General features: G+C 39.3%; 1 protein-coding gene across 4 annotated transcripts in view; it reads left to right on the plus strand.

The window, feature by feature from the left end:
• Nucleotides 1-15,646, plus strand: part of ralyl (RALY RNA binding protein like) — a 123,590-nt gene extending 107,944 nt beyond the window's left edge. For all 4 annotated transcript variants that reach the window (XM_026180039.1, XM_026180040.1, XM_026180041.1 and 1 more), the window contains 4 exons: nucleotides 6,429-6,545; nucleotides 8,963-9,132; nucleotides 12,989-13,027; nucleotides 15,171-15,646. In XM_026180039.1, the coding sequence (XP_026035824.1) occupies nucleotides 6,429-6,545; nucleotides 8,963-9,132; nucleotides 12,989-13,021 (320 nt within the window). In that variant the 3' untranslated portion in view covers nucleotides 13,022-13,027; nucleotides 15,171-15,646. The remainder of the gene's footprint in view (nucleotides 1-6,428; nucleotides 6,546-8,962; nucleotides 9,133-12,988; nucleotides 13,028-15,170) is intronic.
• The last annotated feature ends 316 nt before the right edge of the window (nucleotides 15,647-15,962 follow it).

Raw genomic sequence — 15,962 nt, forward strand, 5'->3', positions numbered from 1 at the left:
AAAATCACACTTCCTGCACAGCTCTCTCTCTCTCTGTACTTCAGGAACAGTTTCCCGTCTCAAATCTGATTTCTGCATTATTCATTCGCTTATTACCCACCAGTCTAGCGTTGTTTACAGCGCTTTTTCTTTTTTCACTTAAATGACCTCGGACAAGAAAGCCTAATTTCTGCTGTTCAATACTGAAGAAATTTAAATTTCTTAAAATTATGCAAAATTGCAGAATATTTTTAAGGTTATCTGCTATAAAAAGCCAGACCAGGAAAATCTCCTTCATGTTTTCCTGTGTTTTATTCTCAGTTACTTTCACACAAAGGCATCTGCTGTGATTTTCACAATTCTGATGAAGTCTCATGTGTATCAGTACTGATAAATGATCAGAATTATAATATTTCTGACTGTCTGAGGCTAAATTGAATCAAATCAGGACTTTGAGAACCGGAATTGAATGGATTATAGAAATCAGTGATGATACTCAGCCCTAGTGAGCAGCCTAGGCCTGAGAGAAGTGGATGTACTGTAGCTGTGGGTAATAAGAAAAGATGAAAAGAACTATTGATAACTTTTTTGTTAAGTTAAGGCCTGATCTGTCTGAAATTCATAGCCAGTGCTCTGACACGGTGCCATCAATATTTGAATGCTGAAAAAGCACAGTGTATCCAGAAAACACATTATATGCTGCAGTAAATGCACTTCCCAAGTGTCCCCTGTCCCCACGGCCTTTCAGCAGCAGACAGCAGCAAACAGGTCGTCAGAGGAGGCCAAGATGATGATTAAGTTTTTAACATTTTCTACAATATTGACAAAGCACTTTAAGCACAAGTTTGTTAGTTAATAATTTAGAAATTAATATTGTCTGTATGGACTTCCCCCCCCAAAGAAAGTGCACATGTAAAACTGCGGTGTTAAGCGATGCGGTTGAAAAATTTGAGTGCGCCTAACTTTTGTGCCGGTACGCCTAAATTTTTAAAGTTAGGCGTACCGGTGCGCCCATGTCAAAAAGTTAGTCTAGAGCCCTGTAAAGCCACTCTTTCTTTCACTGAATCCAGCTCCTCCAATGGGAATAATTTCAGGTTTTCCTACCCTTTTATAAGAACACACTAAAAATCTTTGGGTTTCAGACTGTCGTTCTGCCTGAGCAAGACATTTCAGAATGTCACCGCGGTTTCTAGTATCAGGGTTTTTAATTAATTCTTCTTTGTGTTCTATTTTGCATGTAAAACTAAGGTTAAAAAAACAGCTAGTCTAAGAGTGACAGTGGGAACTTACACTGCCGAGCACAGCCAAAATTGTGACACTTTCAAACTGAACACTTTGGGTGAGGATTTAACTGGATACCATCCTAAATAATTAAACAAACCAAGCACCAAGTCCATGTGGGAATGTACATTAATGAGTCAAAGGAGCTTGCAAAGAAAAGCGTCTGGACTTCTTTAAGTTACTTGAAGACGTTTCATCTCTAGTGAAACACTACACTAGTGAGCTTACTTCAGTTTTACTGAATACTTACAAATATGTGGTTAAAAAGAGGTACATGTGTTCCAGAAAAATCACTGTTTTCCAGTATTAAAACTAACGGATTATGTCCTAAAACCCAGTAAATGACATCAGCATCACCAACCCTAAAACTCTTTGTCCAGTTTAATCTTCATAGACCAGTGATTCAAGAGAGTCTCACTATCCCCAAGATAAAACGTCTGCCGTTCATCATGAGGTCCTAAAATTAGACCCATTACTCATTCCCTAAATCTTTCCTGATGCTTATTAAATAACAATGGCTTTTTTCCCCAGCCTTTTCCTTTAACTCCAGCTATCTAAAGATGCTGCGCTGATGATACAATGTTGGATTAGGACGGGCATGTTTTCTCTCTGCAGCTTATGCACCTGATAGCACAAAAGGAAAAAAGGCCTGGAGGCCGCGATAAATTAGAAACTGTTCCACATTTTCTTATCATCAAAGGACGACGAGAAAGCTGCCCAGAGTGAGCTCAGATAACGTTGGAATAGGGAAGTGGGTGGTATATGTGTGTCTAGTCATCGATGTTGGTTTGCACAAATGGAAGGAGGTAAAGCCGAGAAGGAGATAGAGATACCTCAGTTTGTGCCCTGTAGAGATATGATTGCGTATCTACTGTTCCCCCTTTTTTTTACATTCAGAAAGATCAATTTTCTGCTCTTTCACAGATTTTAGGTTGCTTTACAAAACAAGATGAGAATAGGTGTTGGGATTTCCTGACACATTACTTATTTAATGCTTCCAATGTGTCACCATGGGCTCTCACTCTTTTTCATGGACACATTAATCATACCGCGTCGATTCAAAGAAAGCACACAATGACAAATATTGTGTAGTGTGAATTGGATCCTACTGGAGGGAGAGTTGTAGTGTTTGTTTTTCAGCACGAATTCTGGTGACAGATTAAAAAGTCTTTTTTGGGGGGAATCTAGTTTACCACGAGGTAAAATGTCAGGATTTTGTATTTTTTGTTATTATCACGCACTGACATCTTCTCTAAGTGTAGGTGTTTATGTTTTATGCATTAGTTCAGATCGTTCAAAGTAGCTGGTAGACTGGATGGGCTTTGCGTTGTGATGGCATGTGGGCATAAATGTACATCACAGGAGCCAACTTAAAGAGCCACATGCAGACAATGATAACCAGACAAGCTACTTTTTGATTTAGCGTGCCTCTCCTGTCTCTGGTTTTTCCAGCTGAAGCTTTACAGGAATTCGTGGGTGTGTTTACAGAGCGCTCATCCGTCCTCTTTCCAGCCCTGACAGAATCTGATAGGTGTCAAAAAGAATTTTATGTTTTCTTCTCAACTTCTGGTGTCTGTTTTTTTCCCCCCCTCCTCTCAAAAGATGACACATTTCAGCTTCAGAGGGGTAAGGAATGAGATTATCTTATTACTGTTTGGTCTAAATTCTTTAATCTGCTCAGTTCAAGCTGCTGAGGAGTACACCCTCATTTCAGCAGCCGTGAGACGGACCAGACTGAATTGGTTATGACGTTGAGTTTTTATTTATTTATTTTTATTCGGCAGTTGTTATTTCCATATGACATATCAAGGTTGAGACTCAAACTTTGACATGATAGAGTTACACTTCATTTACTCCAACGTCAGCTGTGTATTGTGGAGAGAACACTTAGACCCCGGGCTAAGCAGGTAGGGGAGAGCAATTATTTATAAGGCAGTAAACAGAAGCTGTGGGAGGGAAAATTGTGCCGCCTGTTTCTCATGCGGCTCTATAAGTGAAGCAACGATCACGCAACTGTGAGTGTGTGAAATGCAAAAGTGGCTTTGAAACACACTGATATCGTTTGAAGGCTTTTTTGTTTGTTTACCTTACGAGCAGAAGTATTCATTTTAGCCTACTTAATCATTCAAAAGTACCGTTTCGTGTTATGACACAGGCCTCTGACTGTTTATGAAATAATGTGAAGTTGTGCGCATGCATAAACTAAACTTGTATGGATTCAACTGTGAATAAGTTGCAGTTTTACTAATGAATCTGTAGTAAGATAAAATACATGAATGCAATTATTCTAGTGTTCCAACTTTGGGATCATTTACACAACTCTAAGCTACATTTTTACTGGGAAGGTAAAATCTTTTTCTTTTCATCTATTCTCTATTCCTCTGTTGGAAGCTGTTAATGCTTAATGTGAATGAGGTACAAAGTCTCAGTTGATTGGGTTGAGTTAGATTTGTTGAATTTATAAGAACTGTCGATTTTCAGTACTTTCCTGGAAAGAGAGACAGAGAATTTAATTAAATGTGTTTAATATTCTTGACACGCTTAGCTGCTAATGGATGTCTAAGAGTTGTTGTAGAAACAGTGCGATGCGTCTCAGCTCGTGGCCTTCATCGGGGTCGTTGATGGCTCCTTTTTTGTCTCCGAATTTTTCTCACTCTTTGAAAAGCAATTAGTCTATCTGTTATAGACATGCAGTCAGCTCCTTAAATGTTTGGGCAATTACTTGATTTTTGTGATTTCACGTCTGTTACACCACCAGAGTGGATTGAAACTCAAAGAGTCAAGAAATGCAAACTTTTAGCTTCAATTCAAAGGGTTTAATAAAAGTATTACATTACCTTTTTTCTCAGGCTCAAAAGTAATTTGACAGTAGACTGACAAACGGTTTTATTGCCAGGTGAGGTCTGTTCCCTTGTCGTTCAGCAATAAAAATAGGCTGATAAACAACCTAGAGTTTAGTCAAAGTGTTGAATTTGCTTTTGGTAGCTGTTCACTGGAGCTCTCAATATGAGGTACAAAGGGTTGTCAGTCAAAGTGAAGGAGGCCATCATCAGACTAACAAACACAAACCAATCACAGTGACAGCAAAAACGTTAGCAGTGGCCAAAAGCACTAGCCAGCTCATCAACACCAAAGCTCCTCAAGTACAAGAATGGAAATGTGTCTTTGATTGCCATGAGGGGTCCAATCCTTGTGTGAGAAAATTACTTCGCTTGATCCTCAGTAATTATTTTCCTTAAGAGTTTATGGTATCAATATGTCTAGGGATGGCTATTGATAAGATTTTCACGATTCCGATTCCATTTTCGATTCTGTTTAAAGATTAGATTCTTTATCGATTCTCTTATCGATTCTTTTTTTTAAAAAAAAAGGAGAACACTAAGTTCGATTAGCTTAGAACTTTGTTTTATATCTTCTCTTTGAACAAGATAGAAATATAGGAGTAACATGGCCTTACAAACCCAACAGTGAGATCTTAAGAGATCCACAGCTTCTTCAATGGGGTGTCACAGGGTCCACAGGAAAAAAAATTGTAAATGTAAAACAATAAAATAAATATTCTTCTGTAGCAATAACAAAGTATAACATAAATTATTCTGTAACAATTACACAAGAATATCCAGTAATGTCCCTGCCTACAATTAAACACATTCACTTACCGAAAATCGGGGGCATCTGCTGTGGCAAATGGGTTCAAGCCTTTTACCACAAACTTAGTCACTGCTCGTGACATTCGTCTATCCTGGCCTGAAAGGAGACGCTACCGGTAGACTGCAGCGAGAACTGCCAGCATCTGAGCCAGCCAGACTCTGTCTGTCTCTCTCATCATAATCACCTAAATGCACAGTAATGGCAGGTTTTGTAATAAGGCAGATCGTACATAATAACATAATATGCACTGTTAGTTGATTATTTACCTGCCGCATTAACGGGAGAGGACGTGCAAACGTTACCGCTGCTGCTGGGTTGAGATTCACGAGTCCGGAGCGGAATTAAAAACACGACATTCATTTAAGGTCATCGCGTGTTTTGTGAGCAAATGCTTTTGCATATTCGTAGTGTTTCCTCCCTTAAATGAAATATCTACTTTGCAAGTATTGCAACAAGAACCGGATTTGGGGATTGGGTAGATGTGGATAAAACACAGAGAGGAACATGGGAACAGGTGAGGGAGATAAAACACAGAGACATGACTAAGAGAAACAGAGAGACACAAAGAGAAAGAGGGACACAGAGGGAGTGAGACGTGGAGAGAGGGGGAGCGACACAGGGGGGTACAGACAAAAAACTGAGGACAAGATAGAGAAGGAAAAGCTGAAGGAAACTCATCAACTTAAAATAAACCTTAATCACCAGGGATAAACAACATAATCAGAAACACATAAGCACAAGAAAACTAAACCAGGAAACATAACCCACTATTCATGATCAAAATAATAATAAACAAATAGGAATCACAAGCCCAGAACATAAAACACTGGGTCAAAGACCAAATACCGTGACTACCACAGTTAAAAGACATGCTAATTGGATGGATGGATGGATGGATGGATGGATGGATGGATGGATGGATGGATGGATGGATCTATTTCTTTGTGACAAGACTTCTAGTTGTCATGGCTGCAAAACAGCCTGGTTGGTACTGGTAGTGTCCATCTTTCATTTACAGTCTATGCTAACAGCATAGATACAAATACAGCCCATTTGGCTGCTTCATGCTGTGAACACTTAAGCCATTTCAAACAGCAGGAAATGATGAATTTTCAATATCACTAACCAAATGTACAATATGCACTCAGAGAAGCAGGTACAGCCCTAAGGTGCACGCCATCTCCATGCTCAATAACATGATCTAATATCTACTGAGCAATCACACACAGTTTGTTCAGATATTGGCACTGCTGAGTAAAACTCGAGCAGCGCTGCACAGCATGGTGGGCGTAAGCCGTGCACTAATCTTCAAATTGAAAGCAGCAGGTCCATAGTCTTAGCAGGGTAGCTTTCAGTTGGCCAGATTGAGATGTTCTTCCCTGAGGAAAGTGTGAGTCAGATGATGTTATGACATCCAAAACTCGAGACTAAGAGTATTAATATGATGGAGGCAGGCAATCTGTGTATCATTACAATGAGTATGCAAATTAAATCATTTTTGTATTTCTGTGCCTCAGTAGTGAAAACGGACCAACTTCAGACCATTAAACGAGAGCTCACTCAGATCAAGATGAAGATTGACTCTTTGCTGGGACGCCTGGAGAAGATTGAGAAGCAGCAGAGAGCTGAAACCGGTGAGAAGCAGACGGCAGAATCTGAGCTAGACGGGAACAAAAGGGAAAAGGGACACCACCCACTAAGGGAGGGAAATTAAGAGCATAGACTGGTCATAAGTCTTAGTGACATTGTGGGAGATAAGAGCAGCGGAGCTCTCTGTCATAACCGCAGACAGGTGTCAACACCATGCTGACTCAGTTTATGTGAGAGGTCTTCACCAGTGCCCTTCACTACAGGACAGCCTCAGAGTGCAGCCCAGTGTGAAGGTCATTTAAATTACATGCCATAAAGTGCATGTTGCACATTTGTCACCATGTGTGGCTTGTTTTCAACTTCTCCCTTATACTTCCACGGCACTTGAAGACCGAGTAAATCAACCCGGCTCCCGGCTGTGTTCTAGGCAAACTGCTGTGGAGCTTGTTAGCAGTGAGAATGAAAAATTAATGCGGATAAATGAAAAACCGGAGGCAATTTACTACAAAATGTACCCATCTTTTTTGCTATAAAATAGCCTTAATTTTTTATTACAGATCATCTTTTGTCTGTCTCACTTGTTCTGTTTTTGAATAGAAGTTCAGACTGCCTCAATTAAGGTTTTAAAAGATTTTATAATGAATTCAAAAAGCAACAGGTAGCCAGTCTTAAAAAGGATATCAAGAAGTCACGGCTCGCCAAGTTCTTTTTCTTAAGGTGACAAAAAACTGGCTGCAGTCAGAGACAACACACGGATGTTGATTTCTCTGTGCTCTCCAGGAATAAAGTTCTGCAGTTAACATCAAGATTAAAAGCATAATAAACTGTGACATGAGGAGAATATTGGGGCTGTGGTCTTAAAACATTTGTGTAAAACGTTTTAAACTAGGCTGCACAGACATTTTGACTATTCAGTATAAAGCAGCGTACATAAATAAAGCTACTTCGGATTGATCCCTTATTCATAAAGGGCCGCTTACTCACAGCGGACAGCTCTGCATGTTGGATCTGGCAAACTCTTTGCACTGGATGTGCTTCCCGACTTAATCCTGATCTGTGTCTCCTCCCAGGATCAAACCAGGGATCTCTGATTTGTTCAGGAAAAGTGTTAACCACTACACTGAAGAGCCATTATAATTTTTTAACATAAAAATAAATCAAAATAAGATATAAAATGTGTTTTCACAGATACATCTTGAAAAAAAAATACAATTTGTGTAATAAATAATCCTAATGTTAAGTGGCCTGGATAATTTAATGCAGACATGTGACACTGTAACCTAAATATGCACATATAGCGGAGCTTTAAATGAACTGGCTTCATAAATAAAGAAAAGATGAAAATGGAGGCAAATAGTAGGAAGCCTAAGCTATATGCAAATCCAGGGGTTGACACATCTGTTGGTAGCTAGCTAGCAAAAGTGGATTTTGTATATTTGAGCTTGTTTTAAATAACGCAAACTATACAAAATTTAAATCTAAATCCTTTTCCATCTAAATGCAAATCAGGTGTGCTGTCTCAGTGCAGTTACATCCCTTAAATTTAATATGATCTCTTTAAGAAGCTATTTATGGAGTACCAACACCTTGTCTGAACCCTTGCACAATAAAAAACATGTTACCAGCAGTGCCTTTCAGCATGTAGAGTACTAAACAGATTAATTGTAACATCACCCAGTTTAAGGGGAATCCCACAGTTGTTCTAAATTAACAGTTTCTGTAATTACCAAAACTCTTTTTTTTGTGTCTCTGTAATCATTAATCCACGTGTATATGCGAGATCTTTACTCAAAATGATATTTTTAATGTTAAAATTATATTATTATTTTTAGATTCATTAATTTTTCCAATATAGTAAAAAAAAATAGTAAAGCACTTGTAAAGCTTTTGTTTGTTTTTTTAAGTTTTGAAATGATTTACATTCCTGAGCAGATATAATTTGAGTGGTTTAACGTTACTCTTGATTCATTTCTGACTTCTCAGAGAAGTCCAGTGTTCAAATAGAAATGTGAATTCAATTTGCTGTTAAAAATGATAAAAGTGATATAATTTTTTAACAGTTTTTGAAAAATTTGTTGTCAAAACGTACGTGCATTCCTGCTTTTTTATTAATGTAACAGGAGGTCTTGTAAATTTGCTAAGAACTGTACACACGTGTGTTAATTGGGGGAAAAAAGTGAAACATGTCACGCTTGTAAAAGAATAAACACAGTAAAATGCTAGAATTTTGATCCTAATTTGATGCTTTGCTACTTCAAATAAAAAAAGTAGTGTTAGTCACCCGGTTGCTTGCTGAGGACAAACTACTTCACTCCAGTTGAGTGTAAGGAGAACCATGGCCTGTTTCTGCACAACTGGGAAAACAGCAAAAAAGCAGCCTACTACTATTATTATCAAAGAAAAATACAGGCCCTGCTTACACTCTCACTTCATTCACTGTGGCCTCCTTTCTCTCTCTCAGAGGCTCAGAGAAAATATGAGGACAACTGTGACTCCCTGCATGAGGAGTCTGTGTCAGAGACGGCAGAAAACTCTGGAGAGGAGGCCGGCGAGGGGGCGCTGGACGTAGAGGCGGGAGAGATGACCGATGGAGGCGAGGATGACTATGACGAGGAGGGTAGCCACCATCTGGTAAGAGAAACGGTTGACAGGCCTGACAGGGGGGAAGAAACCAAGGCACTTTGGGAGATCTCAAGTGGGCAGACAGTCTTCGCCTTCTGAAAGTTAATTTTCCAGAATTATTCATGGCCACAGATCTAAGAGAGCGGTTGCTTCACATGAGTGAATGGTGAGGGCGTCCGGACTGACAGTTTCTCCCTGTCGACCCTGGCTGAAACAGTGGAAGTAAGCCTCTTCTCAGGCCCACACACAGGCACAGGCTCACACACATACACATGCTTGCAGGCTATAATTAAAGCAGTGGGTTCAATACACATAGGAGAGCTTTTAAGACAGACTTGACATGAAGTGATGTGGGTCCAACCGTGAAGTGAAGGTTCAGTTCGGAGGTTTTCTTTCACAAGGTCAGTAGAAGCAGCCAACAAAAGATGATCCCTCAAAGAGATTCAATTATTAGGATTATTTAAAAATAATAATAATTTAGTGGAAAATGTCAAATTCTCAGCTGGGTTCATATAAAAACATGAATTTATTTGACTAAAGAGAACTTATTACTTTTATCAGTTTTGTATAATTATATATTACACTATGTGTTATACTATATAGATGTATATAGATTTCTGCTTGTTAACACAGTAAAACAGCCAATAATCAGTGCATTTAGGCATGTAGAAATAGTCAAGACCACCTGCTGAAGTAAAGACCGAAAGTCAAAATTGGGAAAGAAAGGTGATTAGAGGTGGGCAGATCAGTTCAAATACCAATAGTACTGACACCAGCATTGGTATCAGTAATGGATCAATCCTTTGTTTCTATCCTCGTAGTTCAGTATGTAGCCCATTTAAACAACAGAAGCTGTCCCAAAGTCCATTAGAGACATTTTAGGTCTCAAAAAATCATTTCAAAATAGGTGAAAAGCTGAAAAGTGTGTTTTGTTGTCTATATTCTCTAATGTACAGTGTATATTGTTGCATTAATTATTGTAGAAAGCAAAAATCACAGTGATTTGGAGGTCATTCAAATGTGTGATTTTCAGACTGATGACGATTAATCTCAGAAGTCATCGCACACTGTTCTCCTCTACATAAACTGCCTTTATAAGTTTAAAGTGTCAATATCGATGTTGGTATCAGCAGTTCACTAAAAGTGATGTTAGTGAGTCTGAATGTGATATGGTTGTTGTTGCCAGACTTTTGAGTATTGTACACTGTTTATCTACTGGGATTTTCCCACACAACCATCACTAGGGTTTACAGAGAATGATCTGAAAAATAGAAAATATCAGCAGAGTGTCAGTTCTCTTGGTGAAAATAGCTTGTTGATGCAAGACTGCTTCAAGCTGACAGGAAACAGATAACAGATAACCACTTTGAAAACCAAGGTATGAAGAAGAGCATCTCTGAATGTACAACAAATCGAACCTAGACGTAGACATATGTAGTCTGTTGAGCAAAATTATTTTCACCTTCATTTTAATGCACTGCTTAAATACTTGACATTAGCCAGTGACGGCGTAATTTAGTTATCAGCCTAACAGAAGGATTACTTAATGAAACAATACAGTACATCTTTTGTGTAGTTACAGCAATCTTTTCATTAAAATATCATAAAAACACCATAACTGGTCAAAACCCCTAGAACCAGTGAGGAAGGTGGTGGAAAGTAAGGAAGGCATTTATATGTTTATGTTTCAAACTACCAACAATTCAAAAAGATTACTATTTCCAATCAAGGAAAATCTAAAACTGAAACTAATCAGTCTTTCCGCTGACGCGATAGTTCCCACAATGCTTATATTGATTGTATTCACTCAGCCAGTTGATCTCAGTCAGCTGTGGCTTAGACGCACATTTATTACGCCAGTGATTTCAGCTGAAAAATAGACTGCTGTTAAGTAAAAGAGACTGATGTATGGTGAAGGTCCCGGGGAACAAAACCAAAATGCATGTTGGCTTCACCTATTCAAAACATCCTCAATACTTCAACGTTTTAAATATGTTTTCCATTTCACAATCGTCAAGTTCAAGTAGTGGCATGGAAACAGTTGATACTGGTTTTATCTGTATTTCACTGGCCTTGTTTTCTTTATTATGCTTTATTTTAGGGCTGAACGATTATGGAAAATAATCTAATTGCGATTTTTTGCCCCAATATTGCGATTGCGATGCGATATGCGATTATTTTTTAAGGTCTTTGTCTTCTGTATTATTAAACAAAGACAAGCAATACATCATATAGTATGGCCAATACTATATTACATTAATTTTAAACTGTTCTTTCCTGGAAGACAGACCTCTGTTATGATGACATGAGGTGATGCATGAATTGATGACTGACATTTTTATTTAACTTCTTCAATCACAACAGTATATTTGAACATACACAATAGTTTATTTTTAGCTTACAAACATCTGAGCATAAAGTGCTGACAAGGAACCCTGGTGTAAACATTAAAATGAAAGTCAGTACAATGTGCAGATTGCAGAAATATACATAAAAAAAATCAGTGGCTTTACCACACTCAGTTTTTCGACATTTGTGAACTACTAGACAGTCATTCAATTAAAAAATAATATTAAATAAATAAAACTAATAAATAAAAAATACACACATCTTACTGATCTCTGCAGTCAGTAACATTACACATAAAGTGCAAACATAATAGCAATTGTATAAACACACACACAAACACGCCTTTAAAATTTAAAGGCGTGAAATTGGACGGTCTAGTTCTGATTAGCGTCACCGCTGTCTCCGTGGAGTTTAATAAACTCGGCCGTCTGCTTCTTGCTATCTAAAATATAACCAGACACTGGTGTAAATTCTCGACTGTCTCATACTTCTGTTTAATAAGTTTTCTGTTTGACGTTTAGTCAGCTGTGTGAAAACCAAGGAGGAACCCACCCGGGGGATTAATAAAGTTTTATTTTATCTAATCTAATAACTTTAATCTCAGCCAAACCGATTTACTCACGAACAAACAAAACACTGAAAAAAGCCCAACAATAACATTTTTAGGTTGTCTAAGTGACTTATATATTACGTTTAACCCGAGCAGCGAAACTCCGCGGTGATCTGAAAATGATGTGCCGGGAGTTGTGCCGTTCTCGGCCGCATCAGTAACCCTCGAGCTGTCGAGCTGGTGGGTAGCAGACGCCTCTGAAAACGTCGAAGCACTTTTGCAAATATGGGATATCTTGATAAACCGAGCAGATATTTGATGTTTACACAACTACTTTCTCGCCTGAAAATATGTTAAAAGTTTATTTTGTGACCCAGAAAGATTAGTATGAGTAATTTTAAAACTTAGTAGCGGCCGCCATTGCTGGAAACTGGAGTTTGGCTGGGCCGCGCTATGAATTCTGGGATATGGTAGTAATTTGGACAGCCTTCGGCACGTCGCTGTGACGTAATCGGTCTACAAATGCGGCCTCAGGAGGATGCAGCCCTTGAATTTGGACATGTCCAGAGTATAATCGCAGCCTTTGCGGTTAGAAAATTGCACTTGATCATGTCGCGATATTATCGCAAATGCGATATATCGTTCAGCCCTACTTTATTTATTAGCCATTACCCAGCAGGTGAACATGGCCATGCTATCCTAGATGAAAGCTCCGTGTCCTCACTAATGGAAGAGATTATTTTTCAGAGGCATGGTGGAAGAGATTTATTTGTTTCCTGAAGGTCACATTGATCACACTTTGTGATAATGTGCTACAAAGACTGTTCTGCGGGTTGGCATGGCTGCTCTTGTTGAGCGTATATCACCAGTGACCTTTAGAAAAGATTAAATACAACCTCTGTGTTCAGTTAAAAAGGCTGTATCATGTCTGTGATGTTAACCTCCTCTATGTGCTCTCCTTTACAGATAGAAAACCACGTATCGGATATTGACAACTGAGATCAGGTAAGAGCTTTAGATTTGTATTTGATCTAAGCATCCATTATAGCGGCTGTGAAGTCGTAATAAAAGACTGCAAAAGGTTCTGGGGGGGTCTTGCAGCCTGCCCTCATTAAAGACCTTACATCCAGTCCTCATTAGAAACCGTAGCTGCTGAACTGTGTCTTGAGCTTCTCTAAACATTCGTTAATCATCTCCTAAGTCATAAGCTCCGTGACATTTGGAAGACCAGCTTCACTGAAGGGCATCTAATACCGAATTCGACAGACGGAGCAATAATGACATTCCAATGGGCCAGAACTGCCCATAAACAACATTCATCTAATTGAATTTTGTGAAAGGGGATATGAATGGTGAGGCCTAAGGTAAAGAGTTCCCTGCTTCTCGCCTCTCAGGGTGTGGGTAACGATGCAGCCACACCATCAGTTGGCTTGGTGCTGGCTAGCTCTTCACAGCATTTGTGCGCGGCAGTGTTTACGAGTAGCTCAGTGTAGACGTAGCACTGAGTTAAACTCTGTTAGTCTTCTGTTGGTGTTGGATGACTTAAGGCAAACTCACTTCATTAGAGGCTGCAGAGCTCTGTTGGTTTTTGTACCCAATTTTGATCTATTCGTTGTAAAATTAGATCATTTTGTACGTAGCATAAGCCTACATTTGAATTTTCGATTTAATCTTTAGAGTAATCCCAGCTACCGCTACCAAGGGCTGCAGCTGAAAGAATATAAACTATAACGGTCTTATGAACATTTAAATATTGATTTAGTGGAATAATAGATGGTGTGATTCGTCCATGTCTTAATGACAGAGCACTGATACCCTGTTACTCTAACATAGCTGGGGTTTTTGACAGAGGACCTGTCCATGTTTCTGATGGTCACATGCTGCCAAAGCTTCAGCTTTCATGTAAACTAGCTCATAGCTAGATTGTTAAACCTCCGGTTGAGCTGATAGCCACTTTTGTGTGACCGCATAGCATGATTGCTGATGTTAGGGTAGATGAAACCAGATAACAGAGGGACATGCCGCATAGGCTGGACTTGCTTTGTAGCACAGTGCTGTTTGGGATTCTGTTGTTATTTTAGTCTCACCGGTGTTTTTCTTCTCGCTTGTTGTCTTCACCTGCCATTGACTCTTTTTACCTTATTCACTTATATCTGCCATTGTTTAATTAGCTCCCACTGTATTCATAGCCCGCCTCCTCTTTGAGATACCTGTTTATATTCCCTGTTGTTATGCTGCATGTGTTCCTGGTTTTCTGACTTTTTACTAGTGCTGTCAGCATTAATCTCGTTAAGATGACGTTAACGCCATAACCGCATTAACGCGGCAAATCTCCGTTAGCGAGCTAGTGCAGATCGCCCCGTGCGTGTGGCTGCACGGAGCTAATGCATTAATGAGCTAACCGCGCTAACGTGTTGACGGCGTGCAGCGGTTATGGCGTCAACGTCATTCTAACAAGATTAATGCTGACAGCACTACTTTTTACCTTTCCGGACTTTGTGCTTGCATGAGCTTATATCATTTGCCAATAAAGGCCCCTTGATTCCTCTCATTGCCATTTATGACAAGACTAGCTATTTCCCTCTGTTCTCCATCTTTATGCTCAATGAAGCTAATCATTTGTGTGGGATTTTGTACAAAATGAGCATATGCTATGTGGTTGCTATGTAGCTACAGTTTCTTAATGTACAGGCAAAAATGTTCAGTTTAGGCAACAGCTTATTCCCCCCTCCACCTCTTATGAAACCACGTTACACTTGAGTTTTCCATTTTCTTTCTGCCTTTTTGAAATTCCATCAGTGGCCAATTCACCGAACCCCCTCACAGCACTAACATTTAAAAACCTGAAAATCCCACTCGAGGATCGAGAGAATATATGAATGTGTAGCTTGCAGGCCCACCAAGGATTGAAAATCACAGTGAGAAGAACCTCAATAAGTCATGTCCAGAAGGATTAGCGAGGCAGCTCCAGCTACCAGAAAATATTTCTGCACTTCCCGAGATATTTCTGAGGCCATTCAGAATGGACAAGCCTTAAAATTCAGCTTAATCCTCATCAGATTTACAGCATTATAAGCATTCACCATGTTTGAGGAGGAGACGCAGTTCTGTAATGTATTTTCATAAGTTTTCTCCTTTATCTCTTCAGGGTGAGGAAGCAGACGCTCCTGGTCGGTGGTATTAGAATTCATCGTCACCTTCAAGAGACAGGAAATGATCTGTAAGGGATCAAGACACCCATTCAGGACTGTAAGTTGTGTATGAGAGACCCCGAATCACATTTAGATGCCTGACTGTGCAGCTCAAACAAAATGTGATGTGATGATCTCTAAAGAAAATATATTCAAGACCCATTTTAATTCAGTGGCCCGAGTTTACTTCATGTGCAACTTATATTTCATTGGAAGAACTCGCACTCTTATCCTGAAACTGAAAAAAATCAAACCGAAGTCAAAGGAATAAAAGGATTTATTTGGATTTCTAAATGAAATTATGTTCAAAGATGGAAATGTTTTTGATCTATTGTTATTGCTCTTCTGAAATGTCCTTGTGCTGTAATTTCTGTTTTTCAAAGAATTTTTGTTTATGCTCAAATATCAAATGAATAAATGACAGAACAATCTGTGACCGTGGTAGGAAATTCAGCAAAAGAATGAAACATCGCTGCCGTCTGCTTCGGATTTGACTCATACATAAGCCAATAGCTGTGAGCATAACTTTATCCAGCTTTATCCATTTATCACACAAATGCCCTGTGGGGCTGTTCCATCATATATTCCAACTCCTGCCAAGTTTCAGAAGCAGAAAGGGCTTCCTGTGGTAGAGAGCCAACACTGGCACAGGCCTCCTGCCAGGGAGCAGTGCCCTAACGTCTCAGTGCACTCCTCCCCGCTCAGCTTGTGCATCCCAACATGGACTGCTGCTGTTCAGAAGCCAGCGC

Source organism: Astatotilapia calliptera, chromosome 9 (assembly GCF_900246225.1).
Source record: "Astatotilapia calliptera chromosome 9, fAstCal1.2, whole genome shotgun sequence".
Lineage (NCBI taxonomy): Eukaryota > Metazoa > Chordata > Actinopteri > Cichliformes > Cichlidae > Astatotilapia > Astatotilapia calliptera.